The sequence below is a fragment of the Heliconius melpomene genome, chromosome 7, assembly GCF_056956725.1.
Source record: "Heliconius melpomene rosina isolate 202511_hmr_F chromosome 7, ASM5695672v1, whole genome shotgun sequence".
Classification (NCBI taxonomy): Eukaryota; Metazoa; Arthropoda; class Insecta; order Lepidoptera; family Nymphalidae; genus Heliconius; species Heliconius melpomene.
Window position 1 is genome coordinate 13,646,623 of NC_140395.1, and position 18,350 is coordinate 13,664,972.

The window sequence follows — 18,350 nt, forward strand, 5'->3', positions numbered from 1 at the left end:
GAGATGAGCTATTATACAAAATATTAGGTCGTTGTCCAAAAATATTTTTATCATTACACCAAATAAAGCCAGAAAGCGATGCCCACAAGGCCCAGCAGTATTTTTATCCAAATCTACAAAAATATGTTATTTTCATTATTTAAAATCATCTATACTAATATAATAAAGCGGAAGAGTTTGTTTGTTTGTTTGTTTGTTTGTTTGTTTGTTTGTTTGTTTGAACGCTAAGATCTCTGGATCTACTGGATCGATTTACTTTGTTTTTGTTTTGTATGAAAGCTGCATTCTTCAGAAGTGCTATAGGCTATATAATATAACATTAAACATATATTCTAATAAATTAAAATACTTTCTAATTTGACATGCAATTTGTTCTGCCATGTTAATAACAACCGTCGTCGCTACGCAACCGCGTTCGTTACCGCGTCATTTTGATATTCATCCTTATGAAAATAAATATAATTGTCACTTTTAGCATTTCATCTAGATTGAAATTATATTTCTATACAAATTATATTCTTATATTTCAAGCAGGCGTAGCCGCGTCCGGGTCCGCTAGTTGCTTAATATAAATGGAATCTGCTGCACTTTGTCCTAACTTCTATTCCCAGGGCAGACCAGACAGATCTTAGAACTTTAAATTTCTATACATTTCACTTTACGATTATATATTTTAAACAATCTTCACATTTAAATAGAGCACATTGCTGTCACTTTTTGTGCCAATAATTAAAATCAAAATGTAGTAAAATCTATGAAAAATATACTATCAAGTTTCTTTATATTTTAATAAAATAAATTCATACAGAATCCTTAATAAAACAGAGGAAGCAAAGGGGCCATTGTATTAATACACTGAGTCCTTTACTTTTCGCCGAATTATCGAGACATTGCGTTATTCATTTATTCCACCAAGTGAAAATCGATCACACAACCTTCGCGTTTTCAGTTAGCCGCGGCGCCGCTGCACCATAACGGCCTAAACTATCTATTATATTATAGTTTGTTCATTACTTTTCTTGTACTGACTTAACAAGTGATGAAAAATATATGTACTCGCATATCTATATATATAAAATCGAAAGGTCACTCACTCATCACGAAATCTCAAAAACTACATGTGCTAGGAATCCCAAATTTTGCATAGGAGTTATTTATAGGACGTAGGTGCTCGCTAAGACGGGAATTTGCAATATTCGACTTCTAAGGGGTTGTTTTTGGGGTCGAAAGTTTGTATGAAACTTCGTTACTACAAATGCTAGGAGTCTCAAATTTTGCATAGACGTCACTAGGACGTAGTCATGGACACAGAAATTAATAATAACATTGATCACGCGGGTGAAACCGCGAGCGGGCCGCTAGTATATATATATTTTCCTCGTACAGTGAAAGTTACATTATATACATACATTCTCAACAAAACTATTATATTAAATAGCAAAGTAAAAAGTTAGCTGGCGGCGACTTTCGTTTCTTTTGTGACAGGACAGGGCGTCACAATGTCGATCACCATCCATACGAGTACGTCTATGAATCAAACGATGATTGTGAAATACAAATTATAATGCAACTAACGGTAGTGATTTTATATTTTTTCTATCGCTGATTAGGTCCATTGTTGGGTGATAATGGGGTGCTTATTAAATTTTTTCGTGTGTAACTTTTTTTTCGTTTCGTATACTTTACGTATTTTGAAAAAAATTGTGTTTAGACACTCCGTGTTAGATGTATCTAGATCCAGCATTAAGCAGAGATGGGCAGAGGGAACCTAAGGGACTTTTACTTTAATATGGCTTATACATCAAAGTTATATATGGGCTACAATTAATGTCAAGATTTTGTTAAATTCTATTGTAGGTAATATAACAAAAAAATTAAACAGGACCTGACCTTCACCCCAGAGAGCATATCGAACTCAACGCCATCGCTCTCAAAGTCAGATACAACCTAACTGTACCATAAAGGTATATAAACTAAAAAAAAACATTTTGCAATTTTTTCAAGTCAACACATAAAACCATGTAATTTGTTACAATATAATGACATGCATTATGGTTGCACGCCATGAATAATTCAAATTGTAAATGAGCCCGAATTCCTCCACTTATAGTGTAAGTAATTTGATATTTAGTACTTATATCGGTCGATCTTTATATTTATAATAAAAAGAGTGAAATTTTATAGATAGCTAAGTTTGTTTTGAATAAGCATCCCACTTGATTTTGCTTACTTCATACATTTTTTATTTAGTTTTATGCTGTATCCCGCGCACAGCAGGGTACAGAGGGCGTCTAGCAAATTAGTATTAAATTTCCATTTTCCGCCGAATTCTGGCCTCTACTTTGAAAAAGCTAGAATATAGCACGACTTATATATATTAAAGGTTAGACAAAAAATCCCAGTAAAGAAAAAAGTATGTTTTTTTAAAATATATAGGTAGAATAGATTTGAACTCAATATCATCACTTACAATGAACTAAATGCTTAAATCCTCTCGAAGACGCCAACACAAATATTAATTAATAAACAATATCTACATATTTCTTTTATTTATTTATTTTCTATTTTAGTCATATTGGATATTAGCGTCATAATTTAGATGTTATCAAGATCTTTTAACGTTAATTGATTTTGGTTTATAAATATGACCTTTTGTGAAGATAGTATCAATATTTAGATTCATATCAGTTTGTGAGAGGTCCATTTACATACAGAGGTTAATATAGTCAAATTTGTTTTAAAATAAAAAAATAAAATAATTCACTTCTTGAACGCCAATATAATTTACCACTAGTTGACTAAGTAAAGTTATTGCTTCAGGCCTGAAAAAAACCGGCGCTAGAAATTCATAAGATTGGAAAAATACTTGTATATTCTAAGATTGTAAGTTCAATTTTATTAGTATTTGTTTTGCTATTTTCCGAATAAAAACATGGGGAACTTTAATATGAGGCCGTCGTTCTAAAATTAAGCAGTGTCTGACTGTAGACGCAACGATTGAGTGTTGACACCTATTTATATTGACAATTAAATTTAATACTTAATTTCCCTTGAAATATGTGGGACTAACTTTACTTATGGCTTTGTCACCGTGGTCAAATGGACATAGGTTAAAGTTGCATGTTAGGTAACGTGATTAAATATAGCCTGTAGCTTACCACGTCAAACGCAATACTTAAGTTATTTTTCAATTCGAGCAATTAGTTCCTGAGGTTATCGCGATCAACTGAACAAACTCTTCAGTTTTATACTATTAGTATTTAAGTATATATAAAGCGTGAAGCTGAATATAACAATTTGTATATTTGGACAACTTGCATACCATAAACATTCCCCAAGTCAGATTTCAATCCATATCCATCACTAGTAATCAGGCAGATCTCAATAAAGACAGGATATGGCCAATATATTTACATAAACATGTGATATTTCGCTTTAATCACACAAATTCTCATAGAAATGCTTATGAAAGACAAAATTGTATACATTTCTGCGAACGACAAAACTAGATCATTCGTATAAATAATTCATTTATTAATTAGAATTGAAAACACGATTTTGGGCAGCTGCGGGAGGTCTTCTAAGCAAAATCGTAAAGCACTTAACACACCCACAATGAATAATTAACGAAATGCTTAGGAAACTACCGTTTTAACTCTGATTTAGTAGTTATTTTGATTTTAATTAGATAAAATATGGCCTTGTGAGTGTGAGGGTAAGGTCTTGATGTCAGATGGAAAATGGAGAACGGAGAGTCTTGAGTCTTTGTTTTTTGTGACTGTTAGATACGGGATAAAAAGTAAAGCTATATTTAAATATACCAGCTATATTTAAACATATTTAAATATGAAAGTATGTATGGACATATAATATAATTAGGATTAATTGTGTATATCCAGTTGACATTTTTAGTTGACCACATTATCAGATTTTTTTCACCTGCACCTCACAAGTAGCACTAAAACGGAAATAGCCTAATGTTAAGACATTCTCTTCTCCGCTTTGCGCCCGAAACTGAAATGTGATGACCGAGAATGATTCATTCACCTAAGTGGATAGCGAATCTACAACTATTTATACAATCAGACAGAAATCCCCAGATTTCCGGTTCCCAAACCTAGTGTTAAAACACTCCGTTCTCCATTAACACACTTCCGTTCTCCACTTCCCATCGTCCGCTTTGTGTATTTTTTTATCGAGATATAGAGTTGCAGATTCGATTCTCGCCTAAAGGGAACATAGATAAATTGAATATAGATCACAAGAATATTTTATGTTAATGTACTTATCTTTATATATTATGTTTTACTGATTTATGTACACGCATTGCTATGTAGATGAGGCTTTATAGTTTAACTTTGGTAAAGGAAAATGAACTTTATTTCAAAGTTGAAAAATTCATTTTAATTCAACATAATTGTCAAAAGTTTATCGTTATCTTCTTTTGATATCGGTAATTAGGCAGACGTTTTAACGCAAACCACGTTTAAAATTAACATATACATAAGTAGGGTAGCCTTGTATTCTATCACACACTCGGAGACATGGAATAATAGGAAGAATATATTTTTAAATGATCATAATACCTGCAGTTTCATGCTTTTCCCCGCAAGTTGGCAGAGGTAGAGGTCACCTTGTAGTAAAACACTCTGTTCTCCACTTTCACTTAATTTTCGTTGTGTTGTGGACTTACTCAACTGGTGGATAAGTGGCTAAATATACTATTTTCATTTTCTTGCCCACTTTTAGAAATATACATAAAAATATGAAAATAAGTATTTCTTCAGAGTGGGAATCGAACTCATAACCGCCTCGTATAGTCAGAAGCTGTCCCACTGGTATATCAATAGCAAAAGTAACGTGTGGTGCCACTACTTAATAGTTCGCCATACAGTCTGATAATATACAAATTATAGCTACAAAAAGTGATTTTATGTGCATAATTAGATATGTATTTAAATTAACAACCAACAAATATTTAAGATAGTGTAAATATTTAGTTCATTCTGCTTAAGATAAAAAAATTAACATCTGTTGTCTAGGCGTAAAAAATATACAGATAACGACAGTGTCAAATCACTCCGCTCTCCACTTTCAGATGTGGTCCACGATAAATACTAGAATTGTATAAAAAAATACACAAAGCAGAATTCAACTGAGTTTCGATTGTCAAATACTCTAACAATCAACATTATATTACTTTATACGTTTCTCTCAAATACTACGAGAAGTCAGACTATTTTCAATTATATAATCATATCAATGTATGACGGAACTTAACGCCGCAATTTCATCATCTCACACCAGAGCGGAAAATTTCAAATAACTAATTGCCTTAAACACGAATCGAACGAACAACCACCGCGCTTACAGTCTGCACACTGCCTCACTGCGCTACAACGGTGTAATTACCTATATTTTATATAGATTAATCTTCAATGGTCTTAGCCGAGAATTACTATGAGCAAAACACAGTGGGCGGCACTCCGGTACACTTAACACAAAATTAATTCGAACGACATTACAACGACAAAAAGTGAGCAAATTGATTCAGAGTAGTAAATTACAGGCGCGCCTTGAACGCGGCTTACGTGGCTAGATTAGTTCTAGTGGGTTTGCTTGGTTTTGAAAAAAAATCATCCCGCTGTATCCCGCATATGGCCGGGAAGGAGGAAGGATCCTAGTGTCAAGACACTTCGTGTCCCGCTTGGTTTCTTATTTGTCACAAGTAGTTTAGTTGTTCTGATATTTATGAAATATACTTTAGGATAATATTGGGAAAAGAAGAACGGTGTGATTTAATACTAGATTGTCTATTTTTAAAGATATTGAAATATGAAAAATTTAAGTAATATTTAAATAAACTCATTCTATCAAAAAGAAAAAGAAACTGCGTGTTGAGTGGCGGAGCCCAACTTTTTGCCTAACCGAAGTGGAAAAATTTAAACATTTATTAAATAAATATTCCTCAAAGTGGAAATCGAACCCACAACTATCACGAGATGTCAGACATTTTTCATACATATATGAATAACAGCATTAACCTGCGGTTTCACTCGTGTAGTAAAATGGAAATAAGTAACAGTTTTGTATGACACATCACATATACTGAATGCGTGAAGTAACTGACCGCAGCTGCAATAAATCGTCACTATTAACATGGTGCAATATAGCCTATATAGCCTTTCTCAACAAATGGACTAAACATAAAAAAACAATTTGAGCTAGCAGTTCTTGAGATTAGCACGTCCAACCAAACAAACTCTTCGTCTTTACAATATTAGTATAGAAGTATAGATATGATATAAACAGTTGCAATGGTGACACGTAATACCCGCCGTCATTAATCATACGACATTAGTGTGACAAATAATAAAATTGATAATAAATTCTTAGATACTTCTTAGGCCAGATTTTCTTGTTTGGATCTAGTTGAAATATTGCAATTTAAATATGTTTAAATATATTAAGTTCTATGTAATTTAATACTGCTATAGTGTAGCGTGTTTGGAAATTGTTAAATGCCCATAAACTGGTGGAACCAAACGCCGCGCTTTGACTCATTTCGTATTTTTTGAAGAAATGAAAATAATTAATTCGTTGAGTGGGAATCGAACCCACAACCGTTAGCATTTACAGTAAGATTATTTGTACTATACATACATAATAATTATATTCAAAATAAATACCTTGCATCCTTCACAGGTAAAAGCTCCGAAGTGAAATCCAGCAGCAGGCTCTCCGCATACTTTACATTGTTGATTCATCTGAAATGAAAATATATGTATGTAGGTTATTATTATTTTTAGATTTTCGTTATATCCTGTAAACAAATGGTACTAGCGTTAAAATTACGGATTTTTTTTCTTACAAGAGAGAGGAAATTAAAATATGAAATATATTTATATTTCTTCAAATGGAAACTGAACTCATAACCTGTTGTACGCTAGTCCTAACTGGCCTCATTTATTTTCCATTTTCTTATTCTGTTCTATATATTACTTAAATCATGTTTTACTAGAAGAATGTGCTTTTATTATATTAACACTCTGTACTCCACACACCGCTCAAGTTTTGAGACAATTTTATCCGGTTACCACAGAAAGAAAAGGAAATAAATTGTGTCTCTGAGTAGGAATCGAACTCACAGTTAATGCGTTTACAGTCACAGGCTCTATTGCGCCACGATGGCCTATAATAAGATAACACATATGGCCTGAGTTGCTCAAAAATACTCGGAATATAAAAAACAACACTTGTAACGACCTTAACTTGATGATACTACTAAAGTACTTGAGCATTTTGACATCAAAATCATTCAAACTTAACACCGTTCATATATCTCATTAGGTAACTTAAATTCTTAAGTAGAGCGAGTGGGAACTCATGACGCGATTAAAGTATATATATATTTTTTTTATTTTCACGCTGTATCCCGCATATAGCAGGATAGGCTAAGGCACTAGGCTTTAAAGCACTAGGTTCTAGTGTAAAAATACTCTGTTGCCCTGCCCAATTTTTCAGATATTGCGTGTTGAGTGGCGGGAATCAACGCCACGTTGTCTCATTACCAGAGCGAGGAAATGAATAGAGCTTATTATAGCCATCGAGTGGGAATCGAACCCACGACCAACGCAGTAACAGTCAAATGCTGTTCTGCTGCACCACGACCTCAATGTACGTATGAATCATTAAAAAAACTTTTTGACTTTTTCCCCAAATACATTCGTTTGTTATACAAATATTGTTCCATAAATAAAATCGATTTAAGAGGCAGAATCGATTTTAGCTTCTAAAGCTTTACACTTAAAATATTTTATAACTCGATAAGCACTTCGCGATGAGTAAAGTGTTGATGAAAGGTCAAAATCCGTGTATACATCGAGTTGTAAAGTATGTCATATCTCAATTATCGATGTTAGATTTATTTTTGTATGTTTTCCTTATAGATGACTTATTACTTATATCACTTATTGTGGTGTGGTGGTGGAATGCAGGTTCTGGCTGCAAACAGAACGGTTGTGGGTTCCATTCCCACTCAAAGGAATAAATAATATACCTAACTGTCTCGAGGTTAGGCAGAAAATGGGGAATGGCGTGACCTGACGCTAGGCTCTCTGACTCTGTAAAATGTATGTTAATATCTTTATGTTGAGAAGAATATACGATACAATATAAGTATGAGTTCTGCTATTCAAAATGCAGTGGTTCTGCTGGCGGGGAAAGTGGAGATTCTTGTCTGTAAAGTTCTCTTTTCCTTCGAATTAAAAATGCAGGAGATTAAAAGCTTTTAAAAAACTGAATTAAGTACTTTAATCACCGATTTTTTTTCAGCATCACACATATCATCACTTATCAAGGAATGGAAACCTGCGTCCTACTTTGCAGACACTTGCGTTCCCCACTTTCCGTCAAAATCTTGAAGCACTGCGTGTTAAGTAGAACTAAATACCATGCTTGGACTCGATAACAGAGAAAGGAAATGAACATATTAAATATTTCATTCCCCCGAGTGGGAATCGAACCCACAACTGTCCCGTTTTAACACAAACTATAATAAAATTAAATACGGTAGCCGTAGCCATACTCTTATATAAAACTCTTTTTACAATACAAGATTGACACTATAATACAACATATCAGGATATGATAGATTTATAAATGTACGTTTACTTTTGTTAGAACCAATATCATTATATGTAACATGCGTATGTAAATCAAATAAAATGACTTTGCAAGTAATCAATGACACCGTTGTGACGCAATTGAGATGTTGTACGATGGTCGTGCGTTCGATATTTTTAGTAATTTTTGTGTAGATTTAAAATAAAGTTGAAAAAAAATAATTACATGACGTTATTTGATTGAGTTATTACTTATTTTTAATCTTTTTAATTAACGATGATATGAAATTCGAATGCTGAGTAGGGCAATGTATATTTAAAATCCTAAAACGGAGGAAAAGAATGTTTAACACTAGGTTTAACACTAGGTCTATCACTAGGATCTCTCTATAGGAGTCCTACCGTATGAGTAATAAAACGTAAAAAACAATCAATATACCTACTTAGCATCGCGTGCGTACAATATGTACTTTGTGATAATTTTCTCGTTTAAAAAGAAAACAAGTTTATTTTTGTTTCCGCCATGTATTTTTTTCGAATTTTTAGTTTTTTATGAAATGCACCATTATTATGAAAAGAATGACTCTATAGTATAGCAGGAATTGTAACACTAATGAAACACTTGTTTTCAGCTACATTCAGAGGGTACCTAGTACAAACACTCCAATGTTTATTGTTTGATCAAGTTCGAGACATTGCTTCTTCCGGAACTTACTTGTACTTTCTATTTAACTAGATCGTAGAAATGAAAATAGTTTTAATTTTAAATAAATTTTTTCACCGTTTAGAATCGAACCCATAAGCACCATACTTATATTCACACACGGTTCCACTACGCCACAATAATATTAAGAAACAAGTTCCCATATATGTATATTTGTATGAATTTCTTCAAAAATTAAATAAATGCTCGATAATAATACCTTGCACTGAGATTTAACTGAGTGCGTGACTTTGCATAGTTAGCGTATTTTACATTTTGACGACTTGTCGGGTTGTATGCAATGATTTTTTGTGTGTTATATTTTTATAAGTGGCGATACCGACACGTAATGGTCGCTTATAAATTAGAGGCCGTTTTAGCGCAGCGTCCGACTGTCAACGCAATGATTGCAGGTTTGAGTCCTATCCGGTGGGGTTAATTAGTTTCATTTTCACACTATTCGCCCGGCGTTTAGTTTTATCACTCTACACTTGCATTTCGTACGATTCCGAAGAAAAGTCAGGAAAAGTAACTTATAAATTTCTTTATAAAATCATCTTAGTCTTCTTCTATTCCATATATTTGCCACATATTATAATGAAACAGATTCATTGGCCATTTTTGTTCATTATATTTCAAATATTACAAGTTAAATGATGAAAAGTACAATCAAAATGTCTGATACAGTCGAAATCAAAATATTTTTCAATATAACATCAGAAGATAGATATTTAGATCAGTCGTGGCGCACGCCCACAAGCGTGCGGCTGTAAACTTGATAATTTCTTCGTTCCGATAATGAACGAAGCATAGCGCAGCGGTGTGGCACTCAACACGCAATGCTACCAGAATTCAGTGAAAAGTGGGGAGCGGAAGTACCTTAAAGGAAACAAAATGTCTTAACACTAGGTCCCCAGGTTCCGTCCGCCTACCCTACTAAAACTGAGCGAGATACTGTGTGAAGCTGAAAATAATTTAAAATTTTAATACAATAATCATTATTGCAAATATACTAGATCCGGCTATACTTTTTTATTTGTGAATGCACGCCAATTATTTATTTTAGTTCATTAAGAAAGATCTTTATCGAAAATAAAAAATATATATTACTAAAAATATCGATTTATTGCCAATATTATAAGTATGTTCACTGACCTTTCAAATTTGTAATACATTTATAATCTGTCTGTGGAAAAATATAAATATATAAATATAATATATTGGCAAGGATAATGAAAGTAATTCTTTCCTCCGAAAGGAAATCAACCTATGCTTCATTCGCCCAAGTGGAAATCGAACCCATAACTGTTGCATTTACAGTCACACACTTGTGCAACACGCCACGACGCTCACAAATGCCACACAAATGTGAAAACGTAATTTATTATTGAGAATAATCTTATACAAAATTCGTTACAAATTCGCCATTTAATAGTCGCTCGGTTCGGCTTAAGCGAACCCAAAAAAAACTAAACCCTTTTTTTTAAAAAAACACGCTATTTTTCCACAAAAAACGCAAATATTTCATTCCAAAATCTGATATTTCGCCCAAAACACCGTCCATCCTTGTACATTATTGCAGTACATTTAATTCCGAAGGGTCATTTAGCTGTCAAAGTATCATATAAATTGTTTCAAAGTAATCTCAACGATCGAGAGCTGCATGATGTATCAAAGTCCGAAAATTTAGGTTGAACTTTTTTTTAATATGTAAATATATATATTTTATCAGATAATCTTTAGTAGAGTTAATTAAGTAATTTCGTTATTGACAATCGGCGGTCGTCCTTTCTGGTATAATATATACAAATAACGAAGGATTTATCATGTTGATCTTAAAACCTTTGGCTGGGTTGGTGGTGCAGCGCAGGTTCGCTTGTTTTTTTTATAGCTTTACGATGTATCACGCATAAAGCAGCTTTGGTAGTAAAATAAGACTCTCCATTCCCTAAACCACCAAATAGTTTCGTGTTGAGTGGGGGAACTCAATACCGCGATCTTTCTTGTTACCAGACCGAGAAAATGAAAGTTCCTAGTTTTGTAAAAAATATATATTGCATAGCCTTCTAAAAGGATATTATTCGCTTGCTTCATTTACATTATATAAAAACAGAACCCAGAAATTTTGAGAAGTTCAACTAAAAAGTCTCTGCTTTCCAATTTCACTCATTTATGAAGTCCAATCACTTACAAACGAACAAGCAGAAGAATATTTTCTTATAGAATATTAATATACTTAAAAACAGGTAGCAAAGGTGAGTCATTGCAATAAATAATAAAATTGAGCCATTGATAAGTATATCAACCATTAATTTTATTATTAAAATGGTGCTTTTGTGACATGTCAAAATAAGAAAAAAGAACTTTATAAGCTTTCAAGCTTTAAACTTCGCTCGAGAGGATATTATGAGAGATAAATTACGAAATTATCTGTATAATATACCTATACACTTTATTGAGATTTATAGGTACTTTTTATGATAGTTCATTTTTTATTTTTCATTTCACGCTCTAATATGAGAGAACGAGGAAAAGCGCGGCGTTGAGTTCCGCTACACAAGATGGAATAGTTCAGAATGCGGTGGAAAGTAGAGAATGAATGTGTCTTAATGAAGAACGGAGTGTCTTAACCCTAGGTTCCTACTCTATGCATCGAATATAACGTGAAGCTAAAAGTAAGAAAGAAAAGAGTAATGTACTTATACATTGCTTCCTAATTAATTTAGTAAAAAAATATTCCCTTAAAGTTAGAATATCTTTTTTTCATGAAATTTACGTTTTCTGTAAGTATTACTTACTTATTTTAAGTTGAGGCTGTTATGGCGTAAGGAATTTATTTTATTAATATATTTTCATTTTCCCACTGTCATAGACGAAGCGTAGCGTTAAGCTCTGCTATGCAAGAAAAACCGTTGCTTGTTACTTTAACTATACAAAAACAATAATACCTAGTAGGTATACCTGCCAGTACAATTATACGAATCACATATAAATCTCACACGTACACAGATTGATGAGTGCGAATACGTTTCTAGAAAGCTTTAAGCTCTTTAAAAGGTGTTGCTACTAAACTTGGTGGTTGCCCCACTTTGCATGCCATAGCTAGTGCCTATAGACTCCATGGAAATTGTTTCACGTTGACAGTGACATTGAAGGAACTGATGCTTTCCTTTTATGGTGTTTTAGTGGACAAAGGCAACTAGTTTAGGTTCGATTTTATGTGCTATTCAATTCGTTTGGTGGCTTAGAATGTTATTTTATTTTGTTTTTGCTAATTTTTTTGTATGGTGAGACGAGAGTGTTATTCGAGGGAATCTATTACTTCTATTTCGTCGCTCTTGTAACAATATAAAACGTGGGGTTTAGTTTCACTCTCAACTTGCAATGTCTCCAGAATAAGTGAAAAGTGGGGAACGGAGTGTCTTAACAATAGATTATCTATACCTACCCAGCTATATGCAGGATATATCGTAATCGTCGATGTCAGAGTAAATTTATTTATTAATATTATTCAAAAAACATACAAAAAATATATTAATTTCAAACTCTCAATAACCATAACCACAAAACCAAACGGCATTAAAAATGAAAGTTCGAAAACGAATTAGTTACAAAATCAACATCGAATCCACGCGGCCCTACTCGCGACTCTAACGATAATTGAGAAGGCACTTAGCAAGGCAAATATTATTTATAGAGGTAACAGCTTTAGTACGCAACTATGTCTACTTTAACTGTTTAAATATACTGTATATTATGAATGTAGGTATGTGTGTATATCATTTAGGAATAACGGTACTCAGTACACGTTGAAACTGTAACAATGACGATTGTGAGTTCGATTCCCATTCGGAGAAATTATATATTTTAAATTCCTCGATATGTGGGAAACGTACTGTCGTCACACTGACTTCCTTCTGCCTAGCCTGCTATGTAAATAGTATAAAAAATAGTATAAAAAAACACAATAATTAAAATTTCACAACCCAAAAAAATCACCAACATTCCAAGACAACCATTTCGGGCGTTTAAAAATTACAGCGCATGTACTTCACCTGTTGAAATTCAACCTAATTCCCCTACAGCTGATTAAGCCCATAAATCTCTCGAGGGCGTGTCGCGAAGCTACCAAGAAGTTTAAAAAATTTCAGGTCATACAAAATCATTAAAAGGATAATGGTGATATGCGATAGCCGAATATGCTTAATCGTAACATAACTGTTTTTGAATCGTTTTGGCGGAGTTGGTAACTGTAGAGTGTACAGCTGGGTTGTGAATTGGAATCTCATTTAGGATTTTTTTAGCTTGAGGCTCTATCCTGCACTTAGCGGTGTAGACAGGGAGAATTGGGAACCTGGTGTTAAGGTGCTCCGTTCTCCATTAAGACACTTCTATCCCCGATCTTCTGACTTCGACCTTCCTATTTTTAAGGCATTATACAATGAATGGCGGAACTTAACGCCACGCTGACAACACCACATTTCAAAACAGAGAAAATAGTGTGTTAACTCAAGGTTCCCTCTGTCTACCCTACAAGAAGGCAAAACTTTGAAAGGCACACACTGTATTTTTGGTCGTACTAAATAGTTTTAGATGTATATTTCCATAAATCTGTACACTATACATGTATATAGGCAGAAAGAATTAGCTTAATTTCACATTAATATATGTAAGTATGTATGTTTCACGGCGAAACTAATTGCTGTACAAACTAACTGTCAATAAAATTATACTGACTAACTAACTGTCAATACTATTATGTAATACAATAATAAAAGAAATAACAAAGTTTTAACTAATTTAAACCAAAGCATTGGACTAAGGCTATAAATAACGAGATCAACGGTCCACAAACTTATTCTTGAGTTATTGTGGGACGTACCGACACATAAATATGATAAAATTAATACAAAATACAGATTTCACAGACTCGGTTACGGATTAAAAGGTCATGGGAAAGTACGTAAGTGACAAATTAGATACAAATTTTTGTTTTGTAATTAAAGCTAAGTTGTTGTAGCTAAGTTGTTGTTTTTCTGGTTTCACGCTTTGATATTATGTTTGGTACATATGTATAGTAGAGGAATCATAAAGAATCTAGTGACAAGACACTCAGTCCTCCACTTCGCGTCCAAATTTGAATTTGATTTGAGACATCATCAGAAAGTAGAGGAACTCAACGCCGCACTGTGTTCTTACACGGTGTGCAGTTGTGTAGGTTCGATTCCTACAGGAGGAACTGAAATATATATTTCATATTTTCATTTATCGTTAGAGCACAGGCAAAGCGCGGCGTTGAATTTTGATACGGAGTAACGTGGCACTGGGTTCCCAAGTTCCCTGCCTACCCTGTTATATAAGGGATACAGCGTGTTGCTGATATAGGTAGGTAAAAAGAATATCCTTGAACTATTCTTTAAGAGATTGATCACTCATTGGTTAACAACCATTTTCAAATGTGATCTAAAACTTATTATTTATACAATGACTGAAGTTCAACTTAATTTTAATCAATCACTCTCGTGTCAAAGTGGATAATGTCATGATATTAGAATCTGCTTAGCTATTATTCTTTAATTACTTAGTATATGATTGTATGTCATATAAATATACTTCTTGCACTGATTTTTCTTTTTGATTTTTCTGGATTGGCAGAGAGAACTGAGTGTTAAGACACTCTTTGTGTGCAGTTTCAGTGGGTGCACGCGTGCCCTATGCCACATTTTCCGCCCAATTAAAAAAAACATTAATTTTCGGTCTCTTTAAAAATGAAGAGATTATTTAAATTTTTAAAAGTAATAAATAATACAATCAAAAAATATTATAATGTCATTCATAAGGCCAAATATCCCATTATAATATAAAAAAAGCAAATCTGAATTTAACTTTCGAAATTATTTACGTAAAATTGTGCAAAATAACTCATTTTTTGCCTACAACCCGTCACTTCAATCAAAAAATAGGCGGCCACTTAAACCAATTTGATCGTTGTTAAAATTCTTTTGATATTTTGTATTTTTAATAAAGAAATTTAACGTTTTCCAAAAAATCATGTAGAATGTGGCGTTTCCGAAATATTAACTTAAATTAATGATTGCTATCTGTAATTGAATGGTGAATAAAGACATCATTGTAGCTGTGAGTAAAAACTGTATACAATTTTTGGCATTAAAGTACTTAAATTTGGGTCAAAATGATAACGTCGGGAGTACCGTGAAATATGGTTTAAAATGTTGATTTAGATCAAACATTGGGTTCAAATCCCAAATATTTTTTTATATATATCCGTGGAATTCTAGAGGCATTGCGTTTAGTAGTTTTAGTTTAGTTTAGTAGTTTAGACACTAGAGCATAGAAATAGAAATTTCAATTTCAATAAATTCATATCCTCGAGTGGGGATCGAACCCACAACCAGTCCCACTTTGTGATCCTGCCACACGAAAACTCTAGAAGTAATAATAATCGCGAAAATAAAAGATCTTATTGTCTCCATGCATTGGATTTTAAACTTAATTGAAATTTTATTTTAGAAAACAGGAAAAACTAAATTCCCGTCAAATACATAATAACATCACATACTCGTATCCTTTAATACATTTTAGTAATTTAAGCTCCAAGTAAATTTTAACACTTGTTTTTTTACTAAACCCTTATTAGACTCTCAAATATTTGACGTTGACTGATATGTGCATACAAAATGCATATAAAAAAGTGCATATTGCATATGACGACACGTTTCAATTATTCGAACATGATATATTAGTCGACGTATTATACCTTAGTAATTGTTAAAGTTTTTGTGACGCATCACTTACAAAACAACTATAGCTAACTAGTGGCAATTTAAAATGACATTTTACTTTAGCTAGAATAATCATATTCAAAATTATAGAAACGCCCACGCGAAGGATTAGGTTATTTGTAATAATTCAGTTGTAGAATTCTTTACAGATTGAAGGTTATTTTTTTTCGTTCTATAGATCGCTACATCTATGAAATTTTATTTATCTATTAATTTTATTTATTGGTTTGGGTAGACACTCGGTAGCTAAAAGAGCCGAGTTCAAAATAAAAACATTTCGATAAGTAATATTAGACATGTCTCAAGTAAAACATGAAAGTTTTAACCTAAAAAGAAACCATGAAATTACTTTAAAAGTCAATTTTAACCATATATTTGATTTACCTTGTATCCAAACTGACAACTGGCTGGAAGAAAGTGCTGACAGCTCCACGACGTCTGAGGAAAGGTATCAGTACGTAATTATATATATTACACGATTTTAAAGAAATTCAATTACTCTTGGGGCGAGATTAAAATGCGATTCGTTTTGTTTATTTTCTGTATACTAATAAGATGTTTTAAACGGTTTGGTGTATGGAAATATTTGTAATTTGGCACAGTGGGGGTTATTGTATTTTTTATTTGGGTAGCAAATTGAAATCTAACATAAAATCAATATTTACGAAGCTTTATAAAGCGAGATTGAGTGGTAAGAGACGTAGAGATATTGTGGTTGACTTTTGGGATGACAGTAAAGATGATCCTGGAAGAAGCCCACCTCCCTGTCCGGACTAGCTATAAAGCTTATATATAGAAAATATCATAATTTTAAATTTAGTTGGAGGTTTTAATCTATTTGCAGGTTACGACGCCCTGCTTCTCCCTGCAACGGAATCGCCCTGCTTCTCCTTCCCTATCGGAATGCTAATGTCTTTTCTATTATATATTTCTTACGATTTAAAACAAAGAACTTTCCTTTTTTTTAGTTTTTTTTTGTTTGGATGAAAGAATAACTGAAATGTAATAAATCCATACCATTATATGACAATTACAGCATAATAAAAATATATTATAATTACTAAAAAAATAAGAATATAAGTCAGGGAAACGTGAAAAGATATTATTCGTTCAGCATTCATTTAACCACCTGCGTATTGTCGCAGTTAATTTTAACTCGCTTATAGCCTTCTGTCAGTTACAAATGTTTTTTTGGTTATATATACCTATTGCCAATACGTTACAAATTAACTCATAAATATTCAAATACTTTGATTGATTGGCTACCTTTTGTTATTCTTCTAAAGTATTCCATCTTGGATTTCATTTCATACTCTACATGACGTATATTAAGTTATAAATAAAAAAAATGATATTTTAATATTTAAGGCTGTCGTGGCGTAGGGGTACAAGCGTGTGACTGTAACCGACGGGTTTGGGTTAGACTCCTACTTGAGGGAATGAAATATATAATACTTTGATTTCTGCCCTCTGCCATCAAGGCAAAACGCGGCGTTGAGTTTCGCCACTCAACGCTTAGCTCTGCCCCGTTATCAAACGCAATGCCTTCAAAATTCAGCGAAAAGTGGGGAATGAAATGAGAACGGCTTGTATTAACATTAGGTTCCCTCTGCCTATCCTGCTGTATGCGAGACACAGCGGGAAGCTTTAAAAAAAGAATGATTTCCTATTATAAATCAACAAATAGCAGAAGCTTACCTCGGGCACCACAAATTTTTTTTGACACATTACCTTCTTGTTACCTTGGCTTCGAACCCAAAACCGTTGCGTTAACAAAATCAAATGACGACCTAAATCCCACTCAATAAAATAAATCCAAAAGTATGTATATATAGCTAGCTAAATTCAATATTACTTCATTTCAATACAGGGCGGATAAACGCATTAATTGCAAACACCATGTATTCATTAGTTTAAATTAAACTTCTTAATGAACAAATAGCTAATAAACAATAAATATTAAATTGATTATGTTTTTTAATGGTATTAGACATTATTTAAGTATTAGTTATTAGCTGTAACTTCTCTTGCATGGTGAATTGGAAATAGCTGAGAGTTATGTATGACACATGACATATGGAAGCCTATCCAATAAAAAATATTTTTTCCTTTCAAACCAGTAGTTCCTGAGATAAACGTAGATATATTAATATATTTAGATTGAAAAATGAAACAGAAAGTGGGAAACAGAAGTGTCATAGTGGAGAACGAATTATCTTA

The 18,350-nt window shown here is 32.9% G+C and overlaps 1 protein-coding gene across 1 annotated transcript in view; it reads right to left on the bottom strand.

Moving 5' to 3' along the window:
• Positions 1–18,350, bottom strand: part of LOC146537941 (uncharacterized) — a 90,334-nt gene that overhangs the window by 33,857 nt on the left and 38,127 nt on the right. The window contains exon 2 of the mRNA XM_085188418.1: positions 6,690–6,767. Coding sequence (XP_085044544.1) covers positions 6,690–6,767 — 78 coding nt within the window. The remainder of the gene's footprint in view (positions 1–6,689; positions 6,768–18,350) is intronic.